Source organism: Carassius carassius, chromosome 47 (assembly GCF_963082965.1).
Source record: "Carassius carassius chromosome 47, fCarCar2.1, whole genome shotgun sequence".
In the NCBI taxonomy this organism is placed as follows: Eukaryota; Metazoa; Chordata; class Actinopteri; order Cypriniformes; family Cyprinidae; genus Carassius; species Carassius carassius.
Genome location: NC_081801.1, coordinates 26,171,193 through 26,196,103, shown reverse-complemented (window position 1 = coordinate 26,196,103; position 24,911 = coordinate 26,171,193). Strand labels below are relative to the sequence as shown.

Sequence of the window (24,911 nt, the reverse complement as noted above, 5' to 3'; positions counted from 1 at the left end):
GTGTTTTATGACCTTATTTCAGTGACTTCAAAAATTTTCACTAACCATGCATACACGTTGTTTTCTCATAAACACAATCATGTACATACATGCTATTTATATATTATTGTAGCCCAGTTTGTACTGAATACTGTGTTTTTACTGTCAGACTTTCAGAAACCTCCCTGCTTGAATTAAGGTTATAATAATTTAATTTTAAAGTAGAGCCACATATATAAATATATATATAATATACTTTAAAAAAACCAAAATAGGAAATTAAACAGTTATTGAATAAGCATGTGTCCTATTCTGTGTCCTCAACTCCTGAAACATTGGTGTCCCATATTTTAAATCTGTATGTTTGTGAAAATATTCAAATCATTAACATTTTCATAAGTAACTGTAATTTAATTACAATGAATTGTGTGAAAATCAGGCTTTCTTAATGGAAACAAACAAACAAAAAAGCTAGTTTCTGGTTATTTTTGTGTTCATTGTGATGTAGTTGCTCAGAAACACTGAATCAGAGAGAGGAAAGACCTTATGAACCTTTGTTTGCATTTAACAGATCTAAAGAAACATATATATATATGTGTGTGTGTGTGTGTGTGTGTGTGTGTGTGTGTGTGTGTGTGTGAGAGAGAGAGAGAGAGAGAGACAGAGAGAGAGAGAGGTGTGTGTGTGTGTGTGTGTGTGTGTGAGAGAGAGAGAGAGAGAGAGAGAGAGAGAGAGAGAGAGAGAGAGTGAGAGAGAGAGAGAGACCCCGGACCACTAAACTAATCTTGTTAGATTTTTTTTTCTGAATAAATAATATGTATAATGATGTAAGGTTTGTTATGATAGGACAATATTTGTCTGAGATACAACTATTAGAAAATCTGGAATCTGAGGGTGAAAAAAATCTAAATATTGAGAAAATTCAAAAATTAAGTTTTGATATATATTTACGGAGGGGAATTTTGAGGAAAATATCTTAGGAACAACAGGAATATGGAATAATATTTTTTAGCATAAAAGAAAAAATCTATAATTTTGACCCAAACAATGTATTGTTGGCTATTGCTACAAATATACCCCAGAGACTTCAGACTGATTTTGTGCTCCAGGGTCACATATAGACAGTGTTGGGAAGGTTACTTTGGAAATGTAATAGGTTACAGATTACAAGTTACCCTGTTTAAAATATAATAGTAGTGTAACTTTTTCAATTACTTTATTAAAGTAATGTAACTGATTACTTTTGATTACTTTTAAAAATCTCTAATAAATGTTTATTTGCAACCGTTAATCATTTTCAAACATTTACACCATGCAGGTTTAACCTTAAAGTAGATCCTTCATCACTTGAATTAAGATGATCACATTTGAACATCCACCACACAATCAGACTTTAGTTCTGCATTTTACTTTAAGATGGATCTGAAGTTCAATGCAGATTTAAAATCATAAGAAATTGTTTAGTGAAACTTTTTTTGAAACCAAATCTTTGCATAATTACAGGAAACACTGCTTCTAACAATAGTTTGGAAAGAAAAATAGTTAATTAAAAAATAATAAATAAAAGCATATACATCAACTCAAATATGTTATATCTAATAAGCATACCTCCTATTCTGTGTACGAAACTCCTGAAACATTGCTGCTCTTTGTATATAATGATAGTTTTCTCAAAACAAGTCAAATGCTCATGAAGTGATTCATGTTAGAGATTGTGTTTATGTGTTCATGTACTCATATATCGAGACGGCAGAGGTTGAAAACACTGCGAGCTTCAGTAGGCCTATGTATAGTAAATGAAACCGCATGTCTGCATCAATTTCCATGAGTGGTGGACTGGGAAATAATTTCAGACCAGGAAATCTCAAACTTATACAAACAAATTCATGGACAACACTATTTTTTTGTATGGACCTGACATAAAAAAGGTATAAATCTTTAGTTTGGGGACATGCAAAATAATTAAAAGTTCTCTGCTGAACTGCACCTTCACTTCCATTTTTCTCTTCAGTCTCTTTATTTTGCTCTGTTATCCATCTCTCTCGTGACTTTAATACTCAAGATTTAACAAAACTATACTTTCTAAATTGCCTACATGTCAAAATGAGTGCAACACTTCAATATATTTATAGAAAAATCCTAATTCTGAGTCATGTTTTTACCTTACAAAAAATGTACCATGCTTTTATTATATAAAAGTAGATTAACCGTGTTTTATTTATTTGCAAATGGATTACCATTTGTATTTGTTTTTAAATAAATAAATTAGTAAAATAATTTTTAATTTGTGGCATGGATTTATAGCAACATATTAAAACATTAACTTTCGTAAAGGTTGTGTAGTTGTCTGTCGTAGCTTCACCTAAACCTATAATAAAATCTCATTATTTTTCAGCTAAATTACTACTGTAACATTACAACAGATAATAATGATGTCGTTTATACAGTATTTTGAGTGAGTGTGATCAAATGTGCTGTTGCTCCTTGACTAAGTGAATAAATACAAAACTACAAAAGCATCTTTACAGATGAAACTGACCTGCACTGCAAACCCTGAACAGTAGTTTGGCTTCTCTGCTCCAGCTGTGCGCTTCCACAGTCCACTCTATTCTCACTTTTTCGCATTGATTACTCTGAGTCTGATCCAAACCGTTCGGCGGAGTCGCGCAGAGCGCGCGTGCCCAACCATTGCCAGTCACAACTAACCGATCCATGATTTATTAGAGTTGTAATTATTAAATGGCGGATTCGGAAATGATCGCTTTAGTACATTCGGCAGGCAATTATACAATAATAATATTGAAATAGCGGGACAAATCGTCTGCCAGGCCACCGGGAATTGTCCCGGTTCTCCCGATGTCCGGTCCACGCCTATTTTCCACAGACACGCAGAACGTGCAGGATTCATAATGTCTTTTGCGGCTTAATATTTACAGACACTAGTCCATGCTTTGATTCAAGTGTACTGACTTACTTTTTAATTATTTGTCCAAAATGTGGCATATTCTGTCCGCGTTAGGCAATAGCAATCCCATTTTTATGACTGGGTTCTACGAACCAGACTGTGTTTCTGCATTGCGGAAATTATAGGGCCGTGTGTCTCAGAACTCATTTAAATGTGTATGTGGATGTGTGAAATATTCATATGTAATCCCCTTTGTAATCTTTAAAAATTTCATAAGTAACTGTAATTTAATTACTAATTTTTTCTTAGTTACTGTAACTGATTACGGTTACATTTATTTTGTAATTAAATTACGTAACGCCGTTACATGTAACTAGTTACTCCCCAACACTGCATATAAATATATCTTAATCAAAAAAATGATAAAACTTGTATTATAAGGCAGCATAAATACCATTATGCATTGCAGGCTAAGCTGAAATTAACTTGAAATGTAATATAAGTGGCTCATGTGCTCTGTGGCCTCTCTAGATGTTAAAGAGTTATGTGTTGAGGGATCGATATATAAAGTGTGAAGTGTCATTGTGCCAGGCGCTGATCGTTACTCTGATGGCAAACCAGCAGCACAAACACCAGACAAGAGACAGACAGGTTAAGCTCCTCATTGAGAACCGCTGCCTCTCTGTTCATTTGTGCTTGTCTTTCTAGACTTCAGCTTAATTGGAGACAACATTGGTAGAGAACGTCCTGGCAAACTCATCTCATTACAAACTTTTTTGTTGTCAAGTTTGATCTAAATATATCAGGCATCTACACAGAACACCAGGGACTGTGACAATGTGTGCATGGTTGCATATTAATCTGTTAAAGGAATATGTTGGAGAAATTTAGCATTGGAGGAAGTGTTATAATGGATTTTGAACTTTTCTTTTGTCTTTACAAGATGTTCACTGATGGACTGGACTTGTGTGGATCACTTGTGGATTATTGTGATGTTTTTATCAGCTGTTTGGACATATTAATATGCATGCTAATAAGCAAGTTAATAGTGAGAATTGTTACCTGAAGTGTTCCCTAAATAATAATAATAATAATAATAATAATAATTCAATAAATACTGTAAAAGTTTAGGAATAAATACAATTTTATGATTTTTTTTTAAAGATTGAATAAGTGTTGAAAGTCAATGGCATGATCAAAAGTTTCCAAGACTATTTTAATTATGTGACAAAACAAATAAAAAATTGTCCAGTTGAACACGCCCATAGCTAAAAAAACACAAAGTTATGCTTAAAATAATCAATATTTTTGATCAATATATATGATAGTAAATCATTCAAATGATTTTTCATGCATAAGAAAATGTCTAGTCAGTGTAATTTGTCCACACCATTTTCAGTGCTTATTTTGTGGTAGTCTCAGCCTCAGATGTCAGTCAAAACACTTCAGGAGTGTCGAAGTCATCATCAGATTGGTTGAATTATACAGGATTTCCGGAAGACGTGTGTGTCAAATTCTTTAATGTTCTGCCTGGAAACAAACCGTGGCGCCAAACATGATGTAAAACATGACAGAAATGTTGGATTTTCAAAAGTATGTGAAAAATGTAAAGTTTGTGGCTTATAATCTCTAAGATATGTCTGAGAGTTTTACACACCGGTCTGTTATTTTGGCGACATCTCCACGCCTCAAAACGTGACGATGAACGAAATGAACTGTGATTGGCTGTTTGACATGTCAATCAAACAGCCTGATGGGCGGGCCTTGACCAATGACAGCAGCCGTGAATTCCAGACCTTCAGTCTGGCTATGCGAGACTAATTTTGTGATGACTGGTTGACTGTACACTATCTTATGCTTATTTAGCCATACTTATTAAATTAAATGAATTACACATGAAATTATTTGAGTTATAAGAAGAAAGTAGCCTGCAGAGCGTCCAGGTTGAGTAATATTTTTGTTATGCAAAATCTGTTTTACAAATAGGGAATTGGAATAGCATGTCTTTTCCATAGAGGTGACTTAACATAGTGTTTTACTTTTATTTCACTTTTGATGGCCTAATCTGGTCTTTCCAGGCCTTTGCATATTACTCAAATGTTCTGCTCTGTCGAAGCACAGCACACAGAGCCAGCAGCCGGCAGAAGCAATTCTGAGACTGCATATCTCCTCTGCTGTATAAAGAGGTTTGCTTGTATAGATGTCTTGTTTTGGCTTAGATTCTCCTGCGCTTTTTTTTGTGCAAAGTTGAGGAGATGATAGACCATGTGTGAGTTTAGGGACACTTTTAATTGCACGCTAGAAATAGGATTAAATAAGCTTTGAACTGTCTAGATCAAGCATTTCTATAGAGGCACACATGCACTGCTGGAGACTTTCCCCATCTAGATTTGTTTTTCTTTCTTGTTGAATGTGCTAGCAGGCGATTCCATAATGTGCATATGAATAAGAATCAGAAGATATATAACTAGAGGGCATTTTGCTACTCAGGTCCCACCTCGACACTCTGGGGTGAGGTTTATATATTTTTTTCTCCATTCTTTTTTTAGGCAGACCAGCCCTTATTAAGAGCAGTTCAGACACTATTGAAGTGCATCCTAACTGCAGGTTATTTATTTTTTAATCCTTATAAATTTCCATAATGCTTTCATGGGAGGCAATTTTCAGAACATTTGTTTGCATGCACACATGAGATATTTAAGCAAATTTCACAGCATGACTGTTTACGAGTCATGGACTAAGTAAGAGTCAGAGACACTGTTCTAAACCCTCTGTGAGCTGCCTAACTAGTCAGCATTTTTTGGCATTATACTCTAAGCTCACATAACATAAAGGCTGTTCCAAAACTCTTCTAAGAGACTGTCATTTATGTCATTTCTAAGGCACTTTCACGTGTCAATCCTCGATTTTGACAACGTTTAGGTCAGGTAAATTTTAGAACTTATATGAATGATTATTGTATTTCACCATCATTTTTATTTTAGTTGTGTGATTTGCGATTCTTCAGGGGATTATTTCACAGTCTTGTACCTTTGTCTTTTTGTCCAATTTTCAAATTTTGCTTTAAATAAAAGATATGATATGTAATGCTGCTGTGATTTACCACCTTGTTGCTGGTTGGTTTGGCTATAACACTTTAACCAAACCACTGTAGGGGAAAAAACTGTTACCCATTTAACCTATTATTTTAGTGACCATTATGTGCATATATAAGCAGTATGCTAACAGCAAAGTATCCTATGTGCTTTGCAAAAGGAAGTTTAAGAGGCAGCATTTCAGTTAAAAAGCCATAAACAGTTAATTAGGTTTTGTAAGAGATGACTATTGAATTAGCTGAACAGTATTGAATTGCTCTTCCTTCTCCTCATGCATGTTCTTCACAACTAGCGGAGTGATTCAAATGCAGTGATATAAGAGCCCTGACAAGAATGTTAGCAAAAGCTTATTTGCTAAATCGGGCTCAATGACATAGAAACAATGGAGTTAAGTGCCTTTGGGATTATCATTTGGAATGACCCAAATAACCACACAAATGCCATTATTCCCTGCAAAACAATATGATGTCATGTTTTCTGGGGTGTAATGTTTGAACAGCAATGTGATGTAGTGAAAGCTGAATCAATCTTGAACTTTAGGTACTTAATTCACGACTGGACAATGAGACATTGATAATCTATACAAACATTTCACAAACAAATTTATTGAATGAATTCATTATTTATTTATATTCATATTTCCTTAAAAGAGAAATTGATAATAAAATAAAAGAGGAAAAGGATGTAATATGGGCTTATGGCCTAACCCTAAAGACAAATAAAATCACTGCATTTTGGTCACACTTTATTTTATTTTTTTAACAAATTTGATGCAGTTAAAACATACATTTGTGGAGGAGAGGCTGTTGCCATCTGAGGGGAGAAGAGTCACTTTCAGGGACAAACTGAAAAAGTATTTGACTTTTGCTTCCCTGTTTGAAGTTCAACAGTCAGACCCAGTCACTGGGAAGGCAAAAACTGTCAAGGCAGACAGAAACATTCTACAGCGCTTCATTGCTGCATATGAGGCAGGACGCCCAGTCAACCTCAAACGTATTATGATGCATGAACTATTCGTTGTACCTCTGTCCTTGTTGTGAGTGTGTGTGTGTGTGTGTGTGTGTGTGATGTGATGCTGAAGTGAAATAGCTGGGCGGTTTGATAGCCGAATTATAATAGCCCGCCTAATAAAAATAAAAACAATAATAGTTATTATTATTCAATACATTAATAGGAGAATGAGCCTAATATCGTCTTGACTATCGACAGAGACATCATCTTATGTCGATATCTGACTATCGTCGATACACGATTCTATCGTTTATCGGCTCAACCCTATTGGGAAGCCACAAGAAGCAAAGACTTTTGGAGACCCTGCAGACATCTTTGTGGAAACTGTTCTCCGAAGTGGAGCACAGTTCCAATCAATTGATGTTCTGTTTGATCGTTACCACACACACTCAATCAAGAGTGGAACACGTAAAAAATCACGAGGACAACAAGGCAGACCTTGCTCGCTTTCTATCGCAACAGCTGATTGTGAAAAAACAGACACCAAGATTTTAGTTGCTGCAGGTTGCTCCAGCGATGGAGAGAGGGTTAAAGCATCTAATACAAACCTTAATACTGACAGCTTGGAAGCTAAACATGAAGAAGCAGACTCAAGAATTATCGTTCACTGCATCAGAAGCAAACCATCAAAAATGTTATTGTCTCTGCAAGAGACACCAACATCTTGGTACTGCTGATTGCCCACTTCCATATGATGCCATGCCAAAAGATCTGGATGAAGACAGGTACAGCAAAGGAGAGAAAGTATAGCCAGTTCATGCTGTAGTGGAACAACTGCAAATGGAGCCAAAGGTCCTCGAGTTACTTTCTGGTTTCCATGCTCTCACTGGGAGTGACTCAGCTTCATACATTGCAGGACATTCAAAGAAGACATGCTTGGAAGTTGTCTACTAATGGGGCTTGGCGAAGGTCCTGAACTGATTGACCACACCATTCAGAATGCAGAACAGTTTTTGCAGCCATTTAAACATTAAAAACTGTCCCTTTCAAGTTAATGTTGTTTTTTCTTTGTTTAAAATTTGTGATGCATATGTCTTCCATCTTCCTCCCACAGTCAGCAGAAGTGAGAAAGAAAGTGTCCATTACGTTTGAAATATGGATTTTTTTTCTTACAAAAATGCATGGATTCACTACAGGGGGCCTTTATTCACCCCCTGGAGCTGTGTGGGGGACGTTTTATTACAGATGCGCTTTTTATTACACATCTTCTAATCTTCTGAAAAATGTCCATTCTTGTGTGAACTAACCCCCTTAAGGAATCTAAAATATGCTCATACAGAATAAGACATCATTTCAATATGTGCTTTATGAGCTCTGATAAACAGCCAGTATACCAGTAATATGCATGCTAATAAGCGACTAGTTAATAGTGTGAATTAGTGCCTAAACTAAAGTATTACTGAATATTTGCTTTACTTTCTTATAAATGTAACCACACAATATATTAACGTGCTCACAAACCCTTGGAGAATAACAATTCTTGCCAAAAACCATTTGTCTGTTGTATGTTTTTATGTAATGCATATGTAGAATGACTCAAGTCTTGTGTGCTGGGTAGAATACAACTGCTTTTTCAAAATGTGGTTATTTTGATAAAACATCTTGCTCTTTCATAATCTTTTGTAGCTTGGGTGTTTACGTGGGAACGCTGTGCTTCCATTTACTCCTCTCTCATTCTTCTGCTTTGGATCTTTTTCTCTGATCTACTATTCTCTCGTGTTTTGGCCATCAGTCTGATAACTGGAGGATCGTCCACGAGTGGATTATGCAAGGCCAAGAGAGTTTTCTGCCGTTTGCCCCGATAAAATAAGATGTTTCTTAATCATTTATGGCTGACTTCATGGGCTGCTGTTCGTGTTTCTGTCTGTTTCAGAACAGAGAGCACTGAAGCAAACAAAATACCTCATGTTTTGCTTGAATATTTATGATGGCTTTTTTTCTGCAGCTGAACTCAGAAACATACTGCCGTATGATTTGACTTGACAATGAGTTTGACCCAAGGCTTGCATGCGCTTATCCTCTACTCTCTAATAACACAGGTCCAGCTTGGCCTCAAGTCCACAAAAAAATTAAAACAATGTAGCACAAACACATCCCTCTGTTACACATAAATCATACCATGGCATTTCAGAGCTCGTTTCAGATATAGTAGATGTTCACAGCTGAACTTGAACACAATTTCATCATTTAAAAATTTTCACATCTTAGCATTTACATTTTAAATTATAATATACAAGTTTTATAATGAATAATGACATTGTAGCTGCTGTCGTTTATTTTGCAGTTTGCTTTAAATGTCTGTTTATAACCTGGCAAAGTTGTCATTCTTTCAACCATGTAAGAAGTAAGAGTGTTCATCTCTTAAAATTCAAGAGCTATTTCATATTTTTCCTAGTGTTTATTGTTGTTTAATGTGGCATATGTCCAGGCAACATCACAGCTGTGAGTGAAGTTTCATAAATATCTTGTTTTTTGGGTCACTAACTAATCAACTTATGTTAGCTGTGCAAGTGTGTGTTCATTTGTGTGATGGGCTGGGAATTGCAAGAGAATGCGGACTGTCATAAACTGGGACAGTAAGCTGTATTATTTATTTCATGGCCAACAAATGACCTATGATTTTATTAATTGGTTATGTAGCATTCTTTTAGGCTTTTAATGCTGATACACACACACACGTATATATATGTGTGTGTGTGTGTGTGTGTGTAAATAGGTTGAATTAAGGAACTGTTTTTTTTTTTTTTTTGACAATTTCAGTTTCAATTTATTGTTCACGCCAAGACTTCAGACCAGCAAATGAGACCTCAATTACATGACATCCACCCATATCTGTTTTAACATCTGTCTGTTTGTCCTTCAGATGGCTACACCACGGATGATATTGAGTTTTACTGGCGAGGAGGAGACCATGCAGTAACGGGGGTTGAAAGGATAGAGCTCCCTCAGTTCTCCATAGTGGACTACAAACTCATCTCTAAAAACGTGGTGTTTTCCACAGGTAATAAATCCAAACTACACAACACTTCAGGAACAAGCTGAGAACTGAAAGAAATATATGATTAAGAGATAACCAGGTGAAGTTTACTCTTTACCTTGCTGAAAAGACCAACTGGAAGCTTAAAATAGGTTTTCCTAAATGCATAATGTTTATAACTTCTCCACTTATTAGGGCACTCTGAGGTTGAAAACTACTCTCATTCAGGCACATATACTTTAAATATCATACTCAGTCTCATTGGAAATACACGCCTCTGTCTACATTTCTGCAAACTCAAATCACTGCAATTTCCAGCTGAAATTAACACTAGAGGCAGTAAAACTGAGACAACTGTTATCCCTTTTCACAAAGTATGGCCAAAGTTTACATTTAGAGAGGCTAAATTTCACACAATTTCTTGCACAATATTACATTATGACTTCAAAATTATTTTAACATGCTGTGAGATTTGAAAATTGATACTTCTGACCATTAGCATTACATATACAGCTTCATATGTATGGGTTTTCTAATGCAATAGGTTTGTCAGCGGCTTATAAGATACAGAGTTGCACTTGAAGAGCTCTGGTATGAAAATCAACTCAAAGCAGAGTAGGGGTGTAACGGTATGCAAAAATCATGGTTCGGTACGTACCTCGGGTTTAAAGTCACGGTTCGGTTCATTTTCGGTACAGTAAGGAAAAGAAATGCAAACATTAAACTGCAGGTTGTTTATTACTATAAACTTTTTTTAACAACTTGTTTACAATTTGTATTTTTTTTAAATACTTTTTAATAAAATATATATAAAATAAAAAAGAATAAGAAATAAAATACTGCTGCAAAGTTCTCCACTAAATAAAATACTCTCAGTCTCAAACCAATATCATATAATAAAATATAATGAAAAATATAAATGAATAACTATGATTACAGTGCAGCATTACCAATCCCAGCTTGTAGGCCTGCTCATATTTAAAAAAAAAAAATATATATATATATATATATATATATATATATATATATATATATAACTTTTCCAAAGTGTGAAGTGCACCATCAACAGTTTCAGTTTTTAGACCTGCTCAGATTTTGTTATTGCGTTGTCCTGATCTGAATTAAGAGCAAAGGTCTGTTTAAATGCCGACGGGAGCTGTGTTTGAATTACAATTGTTTTTTTCCTAGTTGTAGTGATGTTCACACTCACGTGATGCCTTTTGAAAACCTTAGGCCGGTGACACACTGGCATACTGCACCCGTCAAACATAGTATATTTTGCCATCAATACTGTTGACGGTGTCCTTTATCAGTAGGCTTTATATTTATACTCAACCTGAAGTATACAACCCGAATTCCGGAAAAGTTGGGACGTTTTTTAAATTTTAATAAAATGAAAACTAAAAGACTTTCAAATCACATGAGCCAATATTTTATTCACAATAGAACATAGATAACATAGCAAATGTTTAAACTGAGAAAGTTTACAATTTTATGCACAAAATGAGCTCATTTCAATTTTGATTTCTGCTACAGGTCTCAAAATAGTTGGGACGGGGCATGTTTACCATGGTGTAGCATCTCCTTTTCTTTTCAAAACAGTTTGAAGACGTCTGGGCATTGAGGCTATGAGTTGCTGGAGTTTTGCTGTTGGAATTTGGTCCCATTCTTGCCTTATATAGATTTCCAGCTGCTGAAGAGTTCGTGGTCGTCTTTGACGTATTTTTCGTTTAATGATGCGCCAAATGTTCTCTATAGGTGAAAGATCTGGACTGCAGGCAGGCCAGGTTAGCACCCGGACTCTTCTACGACGAAGCCATGCTGTTGTTATAGCTGCAGTATGTGGTTTTGCATTGTCCTGCTGAAATAAACAAGGCCTTCCCTGAAATAGACGTTGTTTGGAGGGAAGCATATGTTGCTCTAAAACCTTTATATACCTTTCAGCATTCACAGAGCCTTCCAAAACATGCAAGCTGCCCATACCGTATGCACTTATGCATCCCCATACCATCAGAGATGCTGGCTTTTGAACTGAACGCTGATAACATGCTGGAAGGTCTCCCTCCCCTTTAGCCCGGAGGACACGCCGTCCGTGATTTCCAACAAGAATGTCAAATTTGGACTTGTCTGACCATAAAACACTATTCCACTTTGAAATAGTCCATTTTAAATGAGCCTTGGCCCACAGGACACGACGGCGCTTCTGGACCATGTTCACATATGGCTTCCTTTTTGCATGATAGAGCTTTAGTTGGCATCTGCTGATGGCACGGCGGATTGTGTTTACCGACAGTGGTTTCTGAAAGTATTCCTGGGTCCATTTAGTAATGTCATTGACACAATCATGCCGATGAGTGATGCAGTGTCGTCTGAGAGCCCGAAGACCACGGGCATCCAATAAAGGTCTCCGGCCTTGTCCCTTACGCACAGAGATTTCTCCAGTTTCTCTGAATCTTTTGATGATGTTATGCACTGTAGATGATGAGATTTGCAAAGCCTTTGCAATTTGACGTTGAGGAACATTGTTTTTAAAGTTTTCCACAATTTTTTTACGCAGTCTTTCACAGATTGGAGAGCCTCTGCCCATCTTTACTTCTGAGAGACTCTGCTTCTCTAAGACAAAGCTTTTATAGCTAATCATGTTACAGACCTGATATCAATTAACTTAATTAATCACTAGATGTTCTCCCAGCTGAATCTTTTCAAAACCGCTTGCTTTTTTAGCCATTTGTTGCCCCCGTGCCAACTTTTTTGAGACCTGTAGCAGGCATTCAATTTTAAATGAGCTAATTAAGTGGATAAAAGTGTAAAATTTCTCAGTTTAAACATTTGCTACGTTATCTATGTTCTATTGTGAATAAAATATTGGCTCATGTGATTTGAAATTCCTTTAGTTTTCATTTTATTAAAATTTAAAAAACGTCCCAACTTTTCCGGAATTCGGGTTGTAGATATTGTTGTCGTGAAGACAAGATCCTTGGTCTGTCGGCGGGCTCCCTCTATGTCACCTACAGTAGCAGCAGCGCGCCAGTGCCGCGTCAGGCACGGTTCTGGTGTGTAAAGACACAGAGAACGCGAAGCAGCCATCACTCAACTGACACGCAGCAGAAACACCACGCTCATGCCACGCAGCCAGTGTGTCACCGGCCTTAGAATCAGCTGCAGGGCGGGATTTGCGCTGAACGCGAAGACTTCCGCCACTTAATATGTTCGTTTGGAAACACGAAAATGTATATTTTCCGCAAACAAAATATTGCATTCGGTCATTCAGTACACACGTGCACCGTACCGAAAACCCTGTACCGAAATGGTCCGGTACGAATACACGTACCGTTACACCCCTAAAGCAGAGTATAAGGAAGTTAAAATAGCACAGTTGCATCAGCGAATGTGTTTTTATATCACTTTTGCTTTCATTAACACTATCTGGTAGGTTTAGGGTTGGGTTTGGTGGAGGGGGTTTGTTTTTTTCCAACATAATAAAGCATTAAACTTTTAATAAGCCTCACTGGGCATTTTAATTCTGAATCGCCAGAAAACGTGCCTGAAGCAACATAATAAAAATGTGTCATGGTCAAGTATTGAATGTGTGTTTTAGCACCACTCACTAGACATTTCACTTTGAAACTGATGCAAAACAGGCAAAAGGGTAAATAATATCTGTGTTGCAGAAACTTCACCACAAGCACATATTTCCAATGAGCCTGGGTTGCTTAAATCTCTTACAAAGGATCTACCAGAGCATCTGGCTCTAGTGAGCACCTTCTAATGTCAGGGTTTATCAACCCTCTCATTTTGGCATGGCGAGGACTCCAGTGGCTGTAAGACGTAACCTTGATCTGAGAATAAAACACACACACTAAAAACACGAAACAGTGTTCTTATAAGTTATTTACCACAATGTTGTTTGATTTATTCATTGAGTGCATTTTCATATTCATGAATTTGTCATGCAAATCATGAGGTCAGCTGTAGACACAGACTTTGGAAATAATGTCTGGGTCAGCGTGCCTAGGATGAAGACAGTGTGCTAATGTTAAACTTTGACCACTCTACCAAGCTTGCTGGTTTTTAAGAAGAAGACTACACCATTCAGTCTAGGTGCTGATCAACATGGAAAACCATTACTCCATTATTATGTTTTGTGACAATCTAGAATCTTAAATAAATAGTTCTGAAAATGTACAGTAACAATGCATCATTATATCTCCTATAACTAAACCTAACCCTAACCATTTCCTAAATATTAAACATACAAGTTCAATTCTAGCAGTGTATTCCAAAAATGGAAAAAGCAGTACTAAAGTGGTGTTGCATTTCTCTCTCATTTTGGGGTAAAAGAGTAACATTTGTATTGTTCATTACTAAAAATCTTTTCCCGATGTACGATGTACTCAAAAGCACATAAAACATGCTTTTTTGCTCGGTAGCTAAGGATGTAGATGTGGAAGAAGGACTTGAATTTGGTTCTGTCTCTAAATCAATGCACAGTAAACTTGGATTACAGCGCAAGAATACAATGGATTACGTTAATGATCTTTTTATCCTTTGTCTTTCCTGCCTCCCCTTCACTGTATTGTCCTGTAAAAAATGCAATATAAATTAAAAATTAAATAATATTTATGCATTTAGCAGACACTTTTATCCAAAGCGACTTACAGTGCATTCAGGCTATCAATTTTTACCTATCATGTGTTCCCGGGGAATCGAACCCCCAACCTTATGCTCTACCACTTGAGCTACAGGAACACTATATATATATATATATATATATATATATATATATATATATATATATATTACCTTAATAAACCATAAAAGTAATAATTTGAATGTGTTTGAATGTCACTTTCATCCTATGATATTACAAAGCCTTGATGCACAAATATGAATATCACGTGTAGTAGAGTGTCTAGTACAAATAGATGCTTAAGTATGATTAACAGAGGAAATTGTGAGTGGGACTTATTCTGTTTCTAAAGCAAAATATAACAATCTTTTAAAGTGTACAAAAAGCATTTTATTAATCTGGCTAATTGCTATTTTCATCCAGGTTCGTATCCTCGCCTCTCCCTGAGCTTCAAGCTTAAGAGAAACATTGGCTACTTCATTCTGCAGACATACATGCCTTCCATCCTAATCACCATCCTGTCCTGGGTATCCTTCTGGATCAACTATGATGCCTCGGCTGCCAGGGTTGCTTTAGGTAGGCGCTAATCTAACAAACCTTTCTCACAGCTGGTGACTTTCATTATGTATTTATACATTCACTTCAAATATATGAGTTAAGACTGCAGTAAGCATGATTTGTTTGTTTGAAGTCTGCTTCTAAACAGTTGATGGAAAGATCAGATGTATGTCTATTCATCCATCATTTTGGTATTGGATGCCTGGAGTGGTACTGTCTGTTCTCTTGAGCTGTTCTCCATACACAGCTGTCAGACACACTCCACTAAGCAAGCCTGTCCACCTACAGTACCTTCTCCTGTATCTGCAGTAGAGCATCCTGTAATAGCGCAGAAGTCATGCTCTCCTTATGGGTAGTTCACTCTCTGATCTGATGATGCAAAAACAAAAACCAAAACAAAAAAATATCTGCAGATATACATCTGACATCTGCATTTTTTTAAATATAAATAATAAAATAAAGAAAGAAAGAATAAAAAATCCTAAAGAATAGGAATACTAAAAACACCTTTACGCTTTAAGTAACCCATAAAACCATTATCCTGTACAAAACAATTATTATTATTATTATTGTTATTATTATTATTATTATTACATCCAAATTTTAAAACACTTATTGGTGTTTATTTTATCAGCATTTTATCTTGTGTCAAATTTTCTATTTTTTTTTTTTATGTATTTATGTATGTATGTATGTATTTATTTATTTATCCTTTCCTATCCTGACTGTTTTGTTTAGCCAAGTTTTAGTTGACTAGAAGTCTAGGAATTTTACTCTAGTTTTAGACAATTAAAACCGTCTCAGTTATGTATGGTAACCCTCGTTCCCTGAAGGAGGGAACGGAGACGCCATGTCGGTGACCGACGAATATGGGATATCGCTTCGATAGACAAATCTACTTCGAGTGTAAACTAAACGAGCCAATGCACATTGGCATGCAATTATTGCATCCAGCTGCTGCTGATCACTGTGTGAGTATAAGAAGGTAGCAAGTGCAATGCATACCAGTTTTTCGTTGAGGAGTTGAGCCGGGGACCCGGCAACTCAGCGGCAGTACAGCAACCATGGCGACGGGACGTGGTGTCTCCGTTCCCTCCTTCAGGGAACGAGGGTTATCATACGTCACCGAGATGTTCCCTTTCAGTCGGTCTCTCTCGACGCCACGTTGGTGACCGACGAATATGGGATCCCTATCAAAGCGCCATGGGTGCTGCCCCTTCCAGTGCCCTGTGCGAGCCGCCTGCGCCCCTATTAGGTGTAGGCTGGGGCTCAGAACAAGTAGCTCCACTCTCCGTTGTCAAAGCACTACCTCACTGGGTGAGATTGGATAACACTGGGAAAATGTACCCGGTCCGCTTGGAACCGGGATGCTGCGGAAGCCCCATCCTTCCCGAAGGAGGTCTCGGAGGCAAATACACATATAGCATCTGTTTAGGAGTGTACAGAGAAATTTGAGGTGATTAAAAACCCTCTTGGGAAGGCAGAAGTCTGCTGGGTAAGCACGGGCTCTAAGGCTATACCGTGGTCTATACACATATTAGTACCGCTTAGGTCTCAATATGGAACCCACCCTTCAATGGTTCTCACGGATTCATCATAAAGGTCTGGCGCTGGATGTTTTGCCACGTCCAGCTGCTTAGGGTGATGGAGGATCTCAACAGGGTCTACAGTACGGACACTCTGGAGCAGTTTAAGCAAGCCGACACTAACCAGGGCCTCTCAGTGCCACTACCTGTTTGAGGTGAGAACACAGGAGGATATCGGCTCTACACGAAGGCTATAGAACCTAGTGAACGTGTTAGGGGTCGCCCAGCCCGCAGCTCTACAAATATCTGTCAGTGAGGTGCCACGAGCCAGCACCCAGGAGGATGCAACACTTCTAGTTGAGTGAGCTTGCAGCCTGCACGGGCAAGGCACATCCTGAGCCTGATAAGCCAGGGATATGGCATCCACAATCCAGTGGGCCATCCTCTGCTTAGAGAAGGCACTCCCCTTCTGCCAGCCTCTGTAACAGACAAAGAGCTGGTCTGAGGTCCTGAAGCTTTGTGCCCGGTCTACGTAGCACCTTAATGCTCGGACAGGACAAAGCAAAGCCAGGGCTGGGTCTGCCTCCTCCAGTGGCAGCGCTTGCAGGTTCACCACTTGGTCTTTGAAGGGTGTAGTGGGAACCTTGGGCATGTAGCCAGGCCGGGGCCTCAGGATTACCTGGGAGTCAGCCAGCCCGAACTCTAGGCACGAATCGTCGACCGAAAATGCATGCAGGTCCCCTACCCTCTTTATGGAGGCCAGGGCAAGCAGAATCAGAGTTTTCAATGAAAGAAACTTTAGTTCAACTGAATGAAAAGGCTCGAATGGGCCCTGCTTTAGTGATTTAAGCACTAAAGACAGGTCCCAAGAGGGTATACAGGGGGGCCGGGAAGGATTTAACCTCCTGGCCCCTCTAAGGAACCTGACAATGAGGTCATGCTTACCCAAAGACTTCCCATTCACGGGGTCATGGTATGCAGCAATAGCAGCAACCTGGACTTTGAGGGTGGAGGGAGACAACCTTCGCTCCAGCCCTTGCTGCAGAAAAGACAGCATGACCGCAATTGGGCATCTTGGGGGGTATTCTCGGCGAGAAGAACACCACTCGATGAACAGGTTCCACTTCAAGGCGTAAGCGTGTCTCGTAGATGGTGCTCTTGCCGAAGTGATGGTGTTCACTACCTCTTGGGGTAGGTCACCTAGAACCTCCGCGTCCCATCCAGGGACCAGACATGGAGTTTCCAAAGGTCTGGACGCGGGTGCCAAATGGTGCCCCATCTCTGAGTCAGTAGATCCTTCCTCAGAGGAATTGGCCAAGGAGGGGCTGTCACAAGGAGCACTAGTTTGGGGAACCAGGTCCGCGTGGGCCAATACAGCACTACTAGCAAAACGTGCTCCTCGTCCTCCCGGACTTTGCACAGTGTCTGTGCGAGAAGGCTCACTGGGGGAAACGCATACTTGCGTAGGTCCCGCGGCCAGCTGTGTGCCAGTATGTCCGTGCCGAGAGTTCCCTCAGTCAGGGAGTAGAACAACTGGCAGTGAAAGGTCTCTGGAGAAGTAAACAGGTCTACCTGAGCGGCTCCAAACCGCCTCCAAATCAGCTGGACCGTCAGGGGATGGAGTCACCATTCTCCTGGGAGCATTGCTCGAGACAGCTCGTCGGCTGTACGACTAAGCAGGCCTGGAATGTAAACGGCACGAAGTGACCTCAGAACCTTCTGACTCCAAAGGAGTAGGTGGCGGGCGAGTTGCGACGAGAGCGCAGACCACCTTGTTGGTTGATGTACGTAATGGTCGCAGTGTTGTCCATTCGGACCAGCACATGGTTGCCTCATAAGAGACCTTTGAGACTGTTCAAGGCAAGGTGCGCTGCTAAAGACTCTAGGCAACTGATGTGCCACTGCAGCTGCGGGCCCGTCCAAACCCCTGAGACTGCATGCCCATTGTACGTGGCCCCCCAGCCGGTGGTGGAGGCATCCATGTAAACCACAGCATGCCTGGAGATCTGCTCTAGGGGCACCCCTGCCCAGAGAAATGCAAGATCTGACCATGAGGTGAGGGTATGGTGACAGGCTGGTGTAACATGGACCCGGTGAGTGCCGTGCTTCCACGCCCACCTCGGGACTTGGCCATAAAGCCAGTGCTGGAGCGGCCTCATATGTAATAGGCCGAGAAGTGTAAGTGCCGCTGCGGCCGCCATATGCCCCAGGAGCCTCTGAAAGAGTTTCAGTGGGACCGCTGTCCTGCTCTTGAAACATATTCAAGCAGGCTAGCACCGACCGCCCGTGTGAGGCGTGCTGTCTGTTCGACCGAATCCGAGAAAAGAGATCCTCTGCCATGGCGAGAGTTTGCTCTTTTCCCAGCGGACCTGAAGGCCCAACAGGCTCAGGTGCCGGAGCACCACATCCCTGTGCTTGCACAACTGATCTCGAGACTGTGCTAGTATCAGCCAATCGTCTAAGGGGTGGTGCTAGCGCAGTGGATAAGACACATGTCTTTGGTGTGAGAGACCCGGGTTCGAATCCACTGTGAGACACCAATGTGTCCCTGAGCAAGACACTTAACCCCTAGTTGCTCCAGAGGTGTGCGACCTCTGACATATGTGGCAATTGTAAGTCGCTTTGGATAAAAGCGTTAGCTAAGTGAATAAAGTGAATAAATGTATAAGTAGTTGAGAATGTGAACACCCTGCTCTCTGAAAGGAACGAGTACGGTAGCCGATGGAGGGCCCGATTCAAAATTCGCAGATCCATGATCGGTCATAACCCACTGCCTTTCTTGGGTACAATGAAGTACGGTCTGTAAAACCCCGTCCTCATATCGGCTGGAGGGACCGGCTCTATCGCATCCTTCGCCAGTAGGACTGCAATCTCTTCCCGCAAGACAGGGGCATCGGACGCGTTCACTGTAGTGAAGCGGACACCGCAGAGCTTGGGGTGATGCCGGGCGATCTGAATCGCATAGCCGAGGCTGATGGTTCGCAGAAGCCAGCGAGACAGGCTGGGTAGCGCTGACCAGGCGCTTAAAAACCATACAAGCGGGACCAGCGGAACCACAGCCATGCCCGCAGTTGGGCAGCGAGGTGGAACACAGGGACCCAATTCGGGTGGCTTGTGAGCAGGCCGGAGTGTGGTGCGAGTGTGGGGTGCAGGGCTCACCTGGTTCCACGGGTTGGCAGAGGGTGTGTGAGTAGGGCCTTTGTTGAGGCTCTCGAACCACCCGCTGCTGCCATCTGGCGAAGGAGGAGGATGAGCGAGGTCCGGTGCTTGGCCGTCTGCAACTCTCCGTGCCCTCCTGGGACCCAGAGAGGGAGAAAACTGCTCTCCTGTCGAGAGTTCCAGATTTTCCGCCTGGCCCTCCTCCACGGGAGGGAGAGGTGCCATCACCATCCCCCAGAAAGCAGCTACCTCTCTCTGGGTCTGAGTACCAGCGCGCGCCACCCCGAGAAACCAATCATTCAGCCGCGAGGGTTTGGGATGCGGTGGAGGATTCCAATCGAGCCCTATCCTCTCGGCGGCCTTGGAAAGCATAGCTGCCACTTCAGGATCCGACTCAGGCTTTGGCACCGTCCCAGAGGGCGGCATCGCAGCCGAATCGTCATCCGACAGCTCTCCCTCCGATGCTGAGATCGACATCCGGTCGGGGGGAGTCCCACTGGATACCGCTGGTATGCTCCTTGAAGAGGGCCCAGCGCGTTCCGTGGGTTGATCCACTGGATCAGAGGTGCAAGAGGAGTTGTGGTCCCCAGAGAGTTGGTTCCCTGCGGGGTTTGCCACCACTGTGACCCTCAAACCACCCGCGCTACTGCCGGAAGTGGTTCTCGTCTGTCGGCCGCCAGAACGAGCCCCAGATCGTGGCCGAGGCAATGGGAATCCGCCCCCCTGAAGGTAGCGGAGCCTGGTTCGCAGCTCCGAGATGGTCATATTCCCACAGTGAGAACATGACTCATCCACGAAAGCCACCTCAGCGTGCTCGACGCCCAGACAAGTGAGGCAGCGATCATGACCATCACCAGTTGCCAGGTAACGACTGCACCCAGAAATGCACGGGTGAAACGGCATCCTTATAAGGACGATCCGTCGTCTTTACAAAGATGCACCTGTGAAGCTCTTTTAGAGAAATTTGCTCTTTAGGAAATGCTCTTTTAGTGCTGAGGCGCACAGGGGAATTGGCAGCTTGCAACACGACAGGGGTAGTGCAGCCTGAAGTGTGCAATCCAATCGACACAGGAACGACCACCACTGAAGCGCTGTCTCGCCAACACACGAAGCTTCCGAGAGCGTGCTGAACTCGTAGTTCACAGCAGACACTAACGATACTAAAGCTCGGCTCCGAAGCAAAAAGCTGGTATGCATTGCACCTGCTACCTTCTTATACTCACACAGTGATCAGCGGCAGCTGGATGCAGTACTTGCATGCCAATGTGCATTGGCTCATTCAGTTTACACTCGAAGTAGATTGGTCTATCGAAGCGATATCCCATATTCGTCGGTCAACGACGTGGCGTCGAGAGTGACCGACTGAAAGGGAACTAGTAATAAGCTCCATAATGGTTCAATAGATAAACACAATTAATTTGCTCAAAATCATGATCATGATTTCTGATCATAATTGTTGCCAACTGTAAAATGTAAGCATAATTTTTGCACTTTTGCCTACATTAGCACAAAATAAGATAATGTTAACTCATATAGGGTTTATTTTACCTCATCTACTTTGCTTAATTATTAAATTAACCGTATCAAATTTAGAACAAGAAACACATTCCCTATTAAATAAGAGTTTTCCCTCAATGAACTCCTAATTTGCTGCTTATTAATAGTAAGGCAGTTGTCAGTTTAAGTATGGGCTGAATTAAGGGATCTAAAATAAATCATGAATATGTGCTTTACAATTACTAATAAAAAGCCAAAATGCTAGTAATAAGCATGCTTTACATGCATATAAATAAAAAAACAAAGCTATGGTACAATTTGATATTCAGCAGATCTACAGCCTTAAGTTTCTTAGTTAAAACACAACTTTGGAAAAGGTGCAAATGATATTTGATGTATCAATTAATAAGAGTAAATTTGATACTTGCACGTCTTGCCTGTTTGAAAGAGAGTCCTGATGCACTCTGTGGCTCCAGTAGGTTGGCTGAAGTTAAGTGATGAGAAGGAACCATTCTAAGTCAGAGGATCTTGATGAATGGAACGTCAAGGTGAAGTCCTGGCACAAACTTAGGGTGTCCTTAGAAGCGTTCTAGCTCACATCCTCATTTTCATCCATCCTTATTCACCGGATCTAACAGAAACACAGAGTGCCTGAGCAATGTGTTGGGGCCCACTGGGCACGCCTGCACTAGCTCAGGCTCTCCATGCAGACACAGAAGACTTAGCAGAAGAAGAAGAACAAGAACACATGGGCGGAACAGTGCGTGAGCCTTTTTAAGTCCGAGACGGTTCATGCCTCTGAGGATGGGCTTGTCCAATGAGAAAGGCTGAAATTCCAAGCGGGAGGTTGGAAATACTGGCGAATTTTACGACCCTTTGTCTGAGAGCATGACAGTTTGCAAATGTAACTGGATCAGATGTTGATATACAAACTAGTAAAGATTCTTAGAACACTAATATTTTGCATAGGTATCAACATATAATATACACTCTCGTTTAGATCATCAGAAGACTATTTGATAGAGACCAAACATGGTTTACAGTAAGTGAGGTAACATTAACTAGTGATCTATCATAAGCATACATAAAACCGTCAAATTCAACAGACAATATACAAGAACTGCACTAAAATACGCAATGATATGAAGGAAATGTGTATTCATTCAAAGAGAGGTTTTCTTATGAACTTATTAGAGCAGAGTCCATTTTATGGGCATTATGCGTCTTTATGAAGTGAAGTGAGTGAATAAAAGTGTTATCAGATTGGTTGCCATGACATGGCAGTATGTGTTTTGGGTGAGGGGTCTGTGACTATTTGTAAAATCTAATGAAAAATTGTGTGTCTGATTGGTCCAAATGCTACCAAGTTGTGCTCAAAACTCAAAAGTAAAATATCTCAAGAATATAAACATGAGTGTACATAAAGGCCAAATTACCTTTATAAGCAGTAAAACCAAAAAATATATAGTTCTGATGTGCAGCAAACAATTGTTGAGCTTTACAAATCAGAAAGTGGCTGTAAGAGTTCAGGTGCTTAAAATTTTATCAGGGCAATAATTGAGAATTTCCAAAAAAACTAAAATGTAATGAATGGGTAATAAAAAGGAAAGTTTGAGTGACCAAAGACTCTCACAGGATCACAGCTGGAGAACTGAAGAAAAAACATGTTGTTTGGGAGGGTTTTGATAAAAAATAAATACATTAAATCAAGAAAAGGAACTGCTCTCATTCAGAAACAAACTCCAGCATATTTGTTCGCCAGACTCTACTGGATCTTTAATTGGGACTGGCTTCTATGGTCAGATAAAAAAAAAGAAAAAGAAAAAGAAAAAAAGAGCTATTTAGCAACAAACACTCAAGTGAAGTTTGGTGCACACAGAGGCAAAGAGTACCCAGTGTTAACAGTGAAATATACTGCTGTGTCTGTAATGTTGTGGGTCTATTTCTCTGCCGGAGGTCCTGGACATCTTGTTCAGATGCATGGCATCATGGATTTCGGTAACACTTTATTTTGATAGTCCACTTTAGACATTCTACTAGCAGAAGTAACTTTGCAACTACATGTCAACTAGCAGTTAGTAGAGTATTAGTAGATTGTCTGCTTAATATCTTCTAACACTTTCTTTGTCAACTTATTGTCAACTTATACTAAGCCTAAACCTACCCCTAACACTAACCCTAAACCTACCCAGACAGTCTACTCTGAGAGTTAGTAGACATGTAGTTGCAAATTTCTGAGATTTAGTTGATATGTAGTTGACATGTAGTTACAAAGTTACTTATAGTCAATAGAATGTCTAAAGTGGACTATCGAAATAAAGTGTTACCTGGATTTCATCAAATACCAACAGATAATAGAACTAAACATGACAGCCTCTGCCACAAAAATCTTATAATGGGCCGTGGCTGGATCTTCCGTCAGGACAATGATCAATCAAAATCAACACAAAAATGGGTTACTGAGCACGTATAGAAAATGAGTGGAGTCAACAACAACAAAAAAAGAAGCACCAACATGGAGCTGGGAATCTGAAGGGTCTGGAGAGATTCTGTCCGAAGGAATGGTCTCTGAGCTATTCTCCAAAATCATTATATGAATTATAGAAGAGACTCTGTGCAGTTATCTTGGTAAAAGGAGGTTGCAAAAAGCATTGGATAAAAGGGAATGATTAATTATGGCCAGTGTGTATTAGAGGAAAAACATTTATATCATAAAGAGCACCCCATTTTCAATTATTATTCTCTAATGAAGATTAGATTTTTGTAAATTTTTTAAATATAAGATCAAAACTGTATGTATATATATATATATATATATATAATGACGAAGTAGAGGCAGTCTGATCCATCTGCAGGACTTTATTGAAGCAGGTATCAAACCAAGGATGCACAGAGCATAAAACACTAAGGTAGCACGAAGCAACATGCAGCGTGGTAAAACAACACTTCACAGAGAAACACAGAACCAGGCAGTCCAGATTAAGGGGGGATAATGATTAACAGGTGGATATGATGATGCTGATGAGAAAACCAGACAGGGCTGGAAACTAATGATAGCAGAAGGGAAGGATGGGAATTGCAGTCCTAGAACTCAGGTGACAAGGAGCGCATGAGACCGGAGAGAGGTGAAGGCGCGCGCTCAGTGACAGGCACGCGCTCCGTGACAGAGCCCCCACCCTGCGAGCGGCTCCGGAAGCGAGGACCTGAACGACGGCGGGGTCTTCCACGGGGTCTTGGAGCGGGACGATCTGGGTGAGTGTGATGGTAGGTGGTAAGAAGAGCAGGGTCCAGGACGTCCTGAGACCTGACCCAGGAACGTTCCTCAGGGCCATAGCCCTCCCAGTCAATCAAGTATTGCAGTACCCCGCCGCGACGTCTGGAGTTCAGGATGTCTCGTACCCGGTATGCCTCCTCGCCTCCGACCTCAATTGGGGGAGCCTGCACGGAACCGATCCCCTCCTGAGCCTCCTCTCTCCTGGGAGCGGCAGCGGGTCTGAAAAGACACATATGAAAGGTGGGTGAGATTCTATAATGTGCTGGGAGAGGCAAACGAAATGAGACCGGAGTGATCTGT

The 24,911-nt window shown here is 40.6% G+C and overlaps 1 protein-coding gene across 2 annotated transcripts in view; it reads left to right on the top strand.

Annotated features, from left to right (window-relative positions):
- Positions 1 to 24,911, top strand: part of LOC132130983 (gamma-aminobutyric acid receptor subunit beta-2-like) — a 107,684-nt gene that overhangs the window by 67,036 nt on the left and 15,737 nt on the right. For both annotated transcript variants that reach the window (XM_059542907.1, XM_059542905.1), the window contains exons 6-7: positions 9,854 to 9,991; positions 15,021 to 15,173. In XM_059542907.1, the coding sequence (XP_059398890.1) occupies positions 9,854 to 9,991; positions 15,021 to 15,173 (291 nt within the window). The remainder of the gene's footprint in view (positions 1 to 9,853; positions 9,992 to 15,020; positions 15,174 to 24,911) is intronic.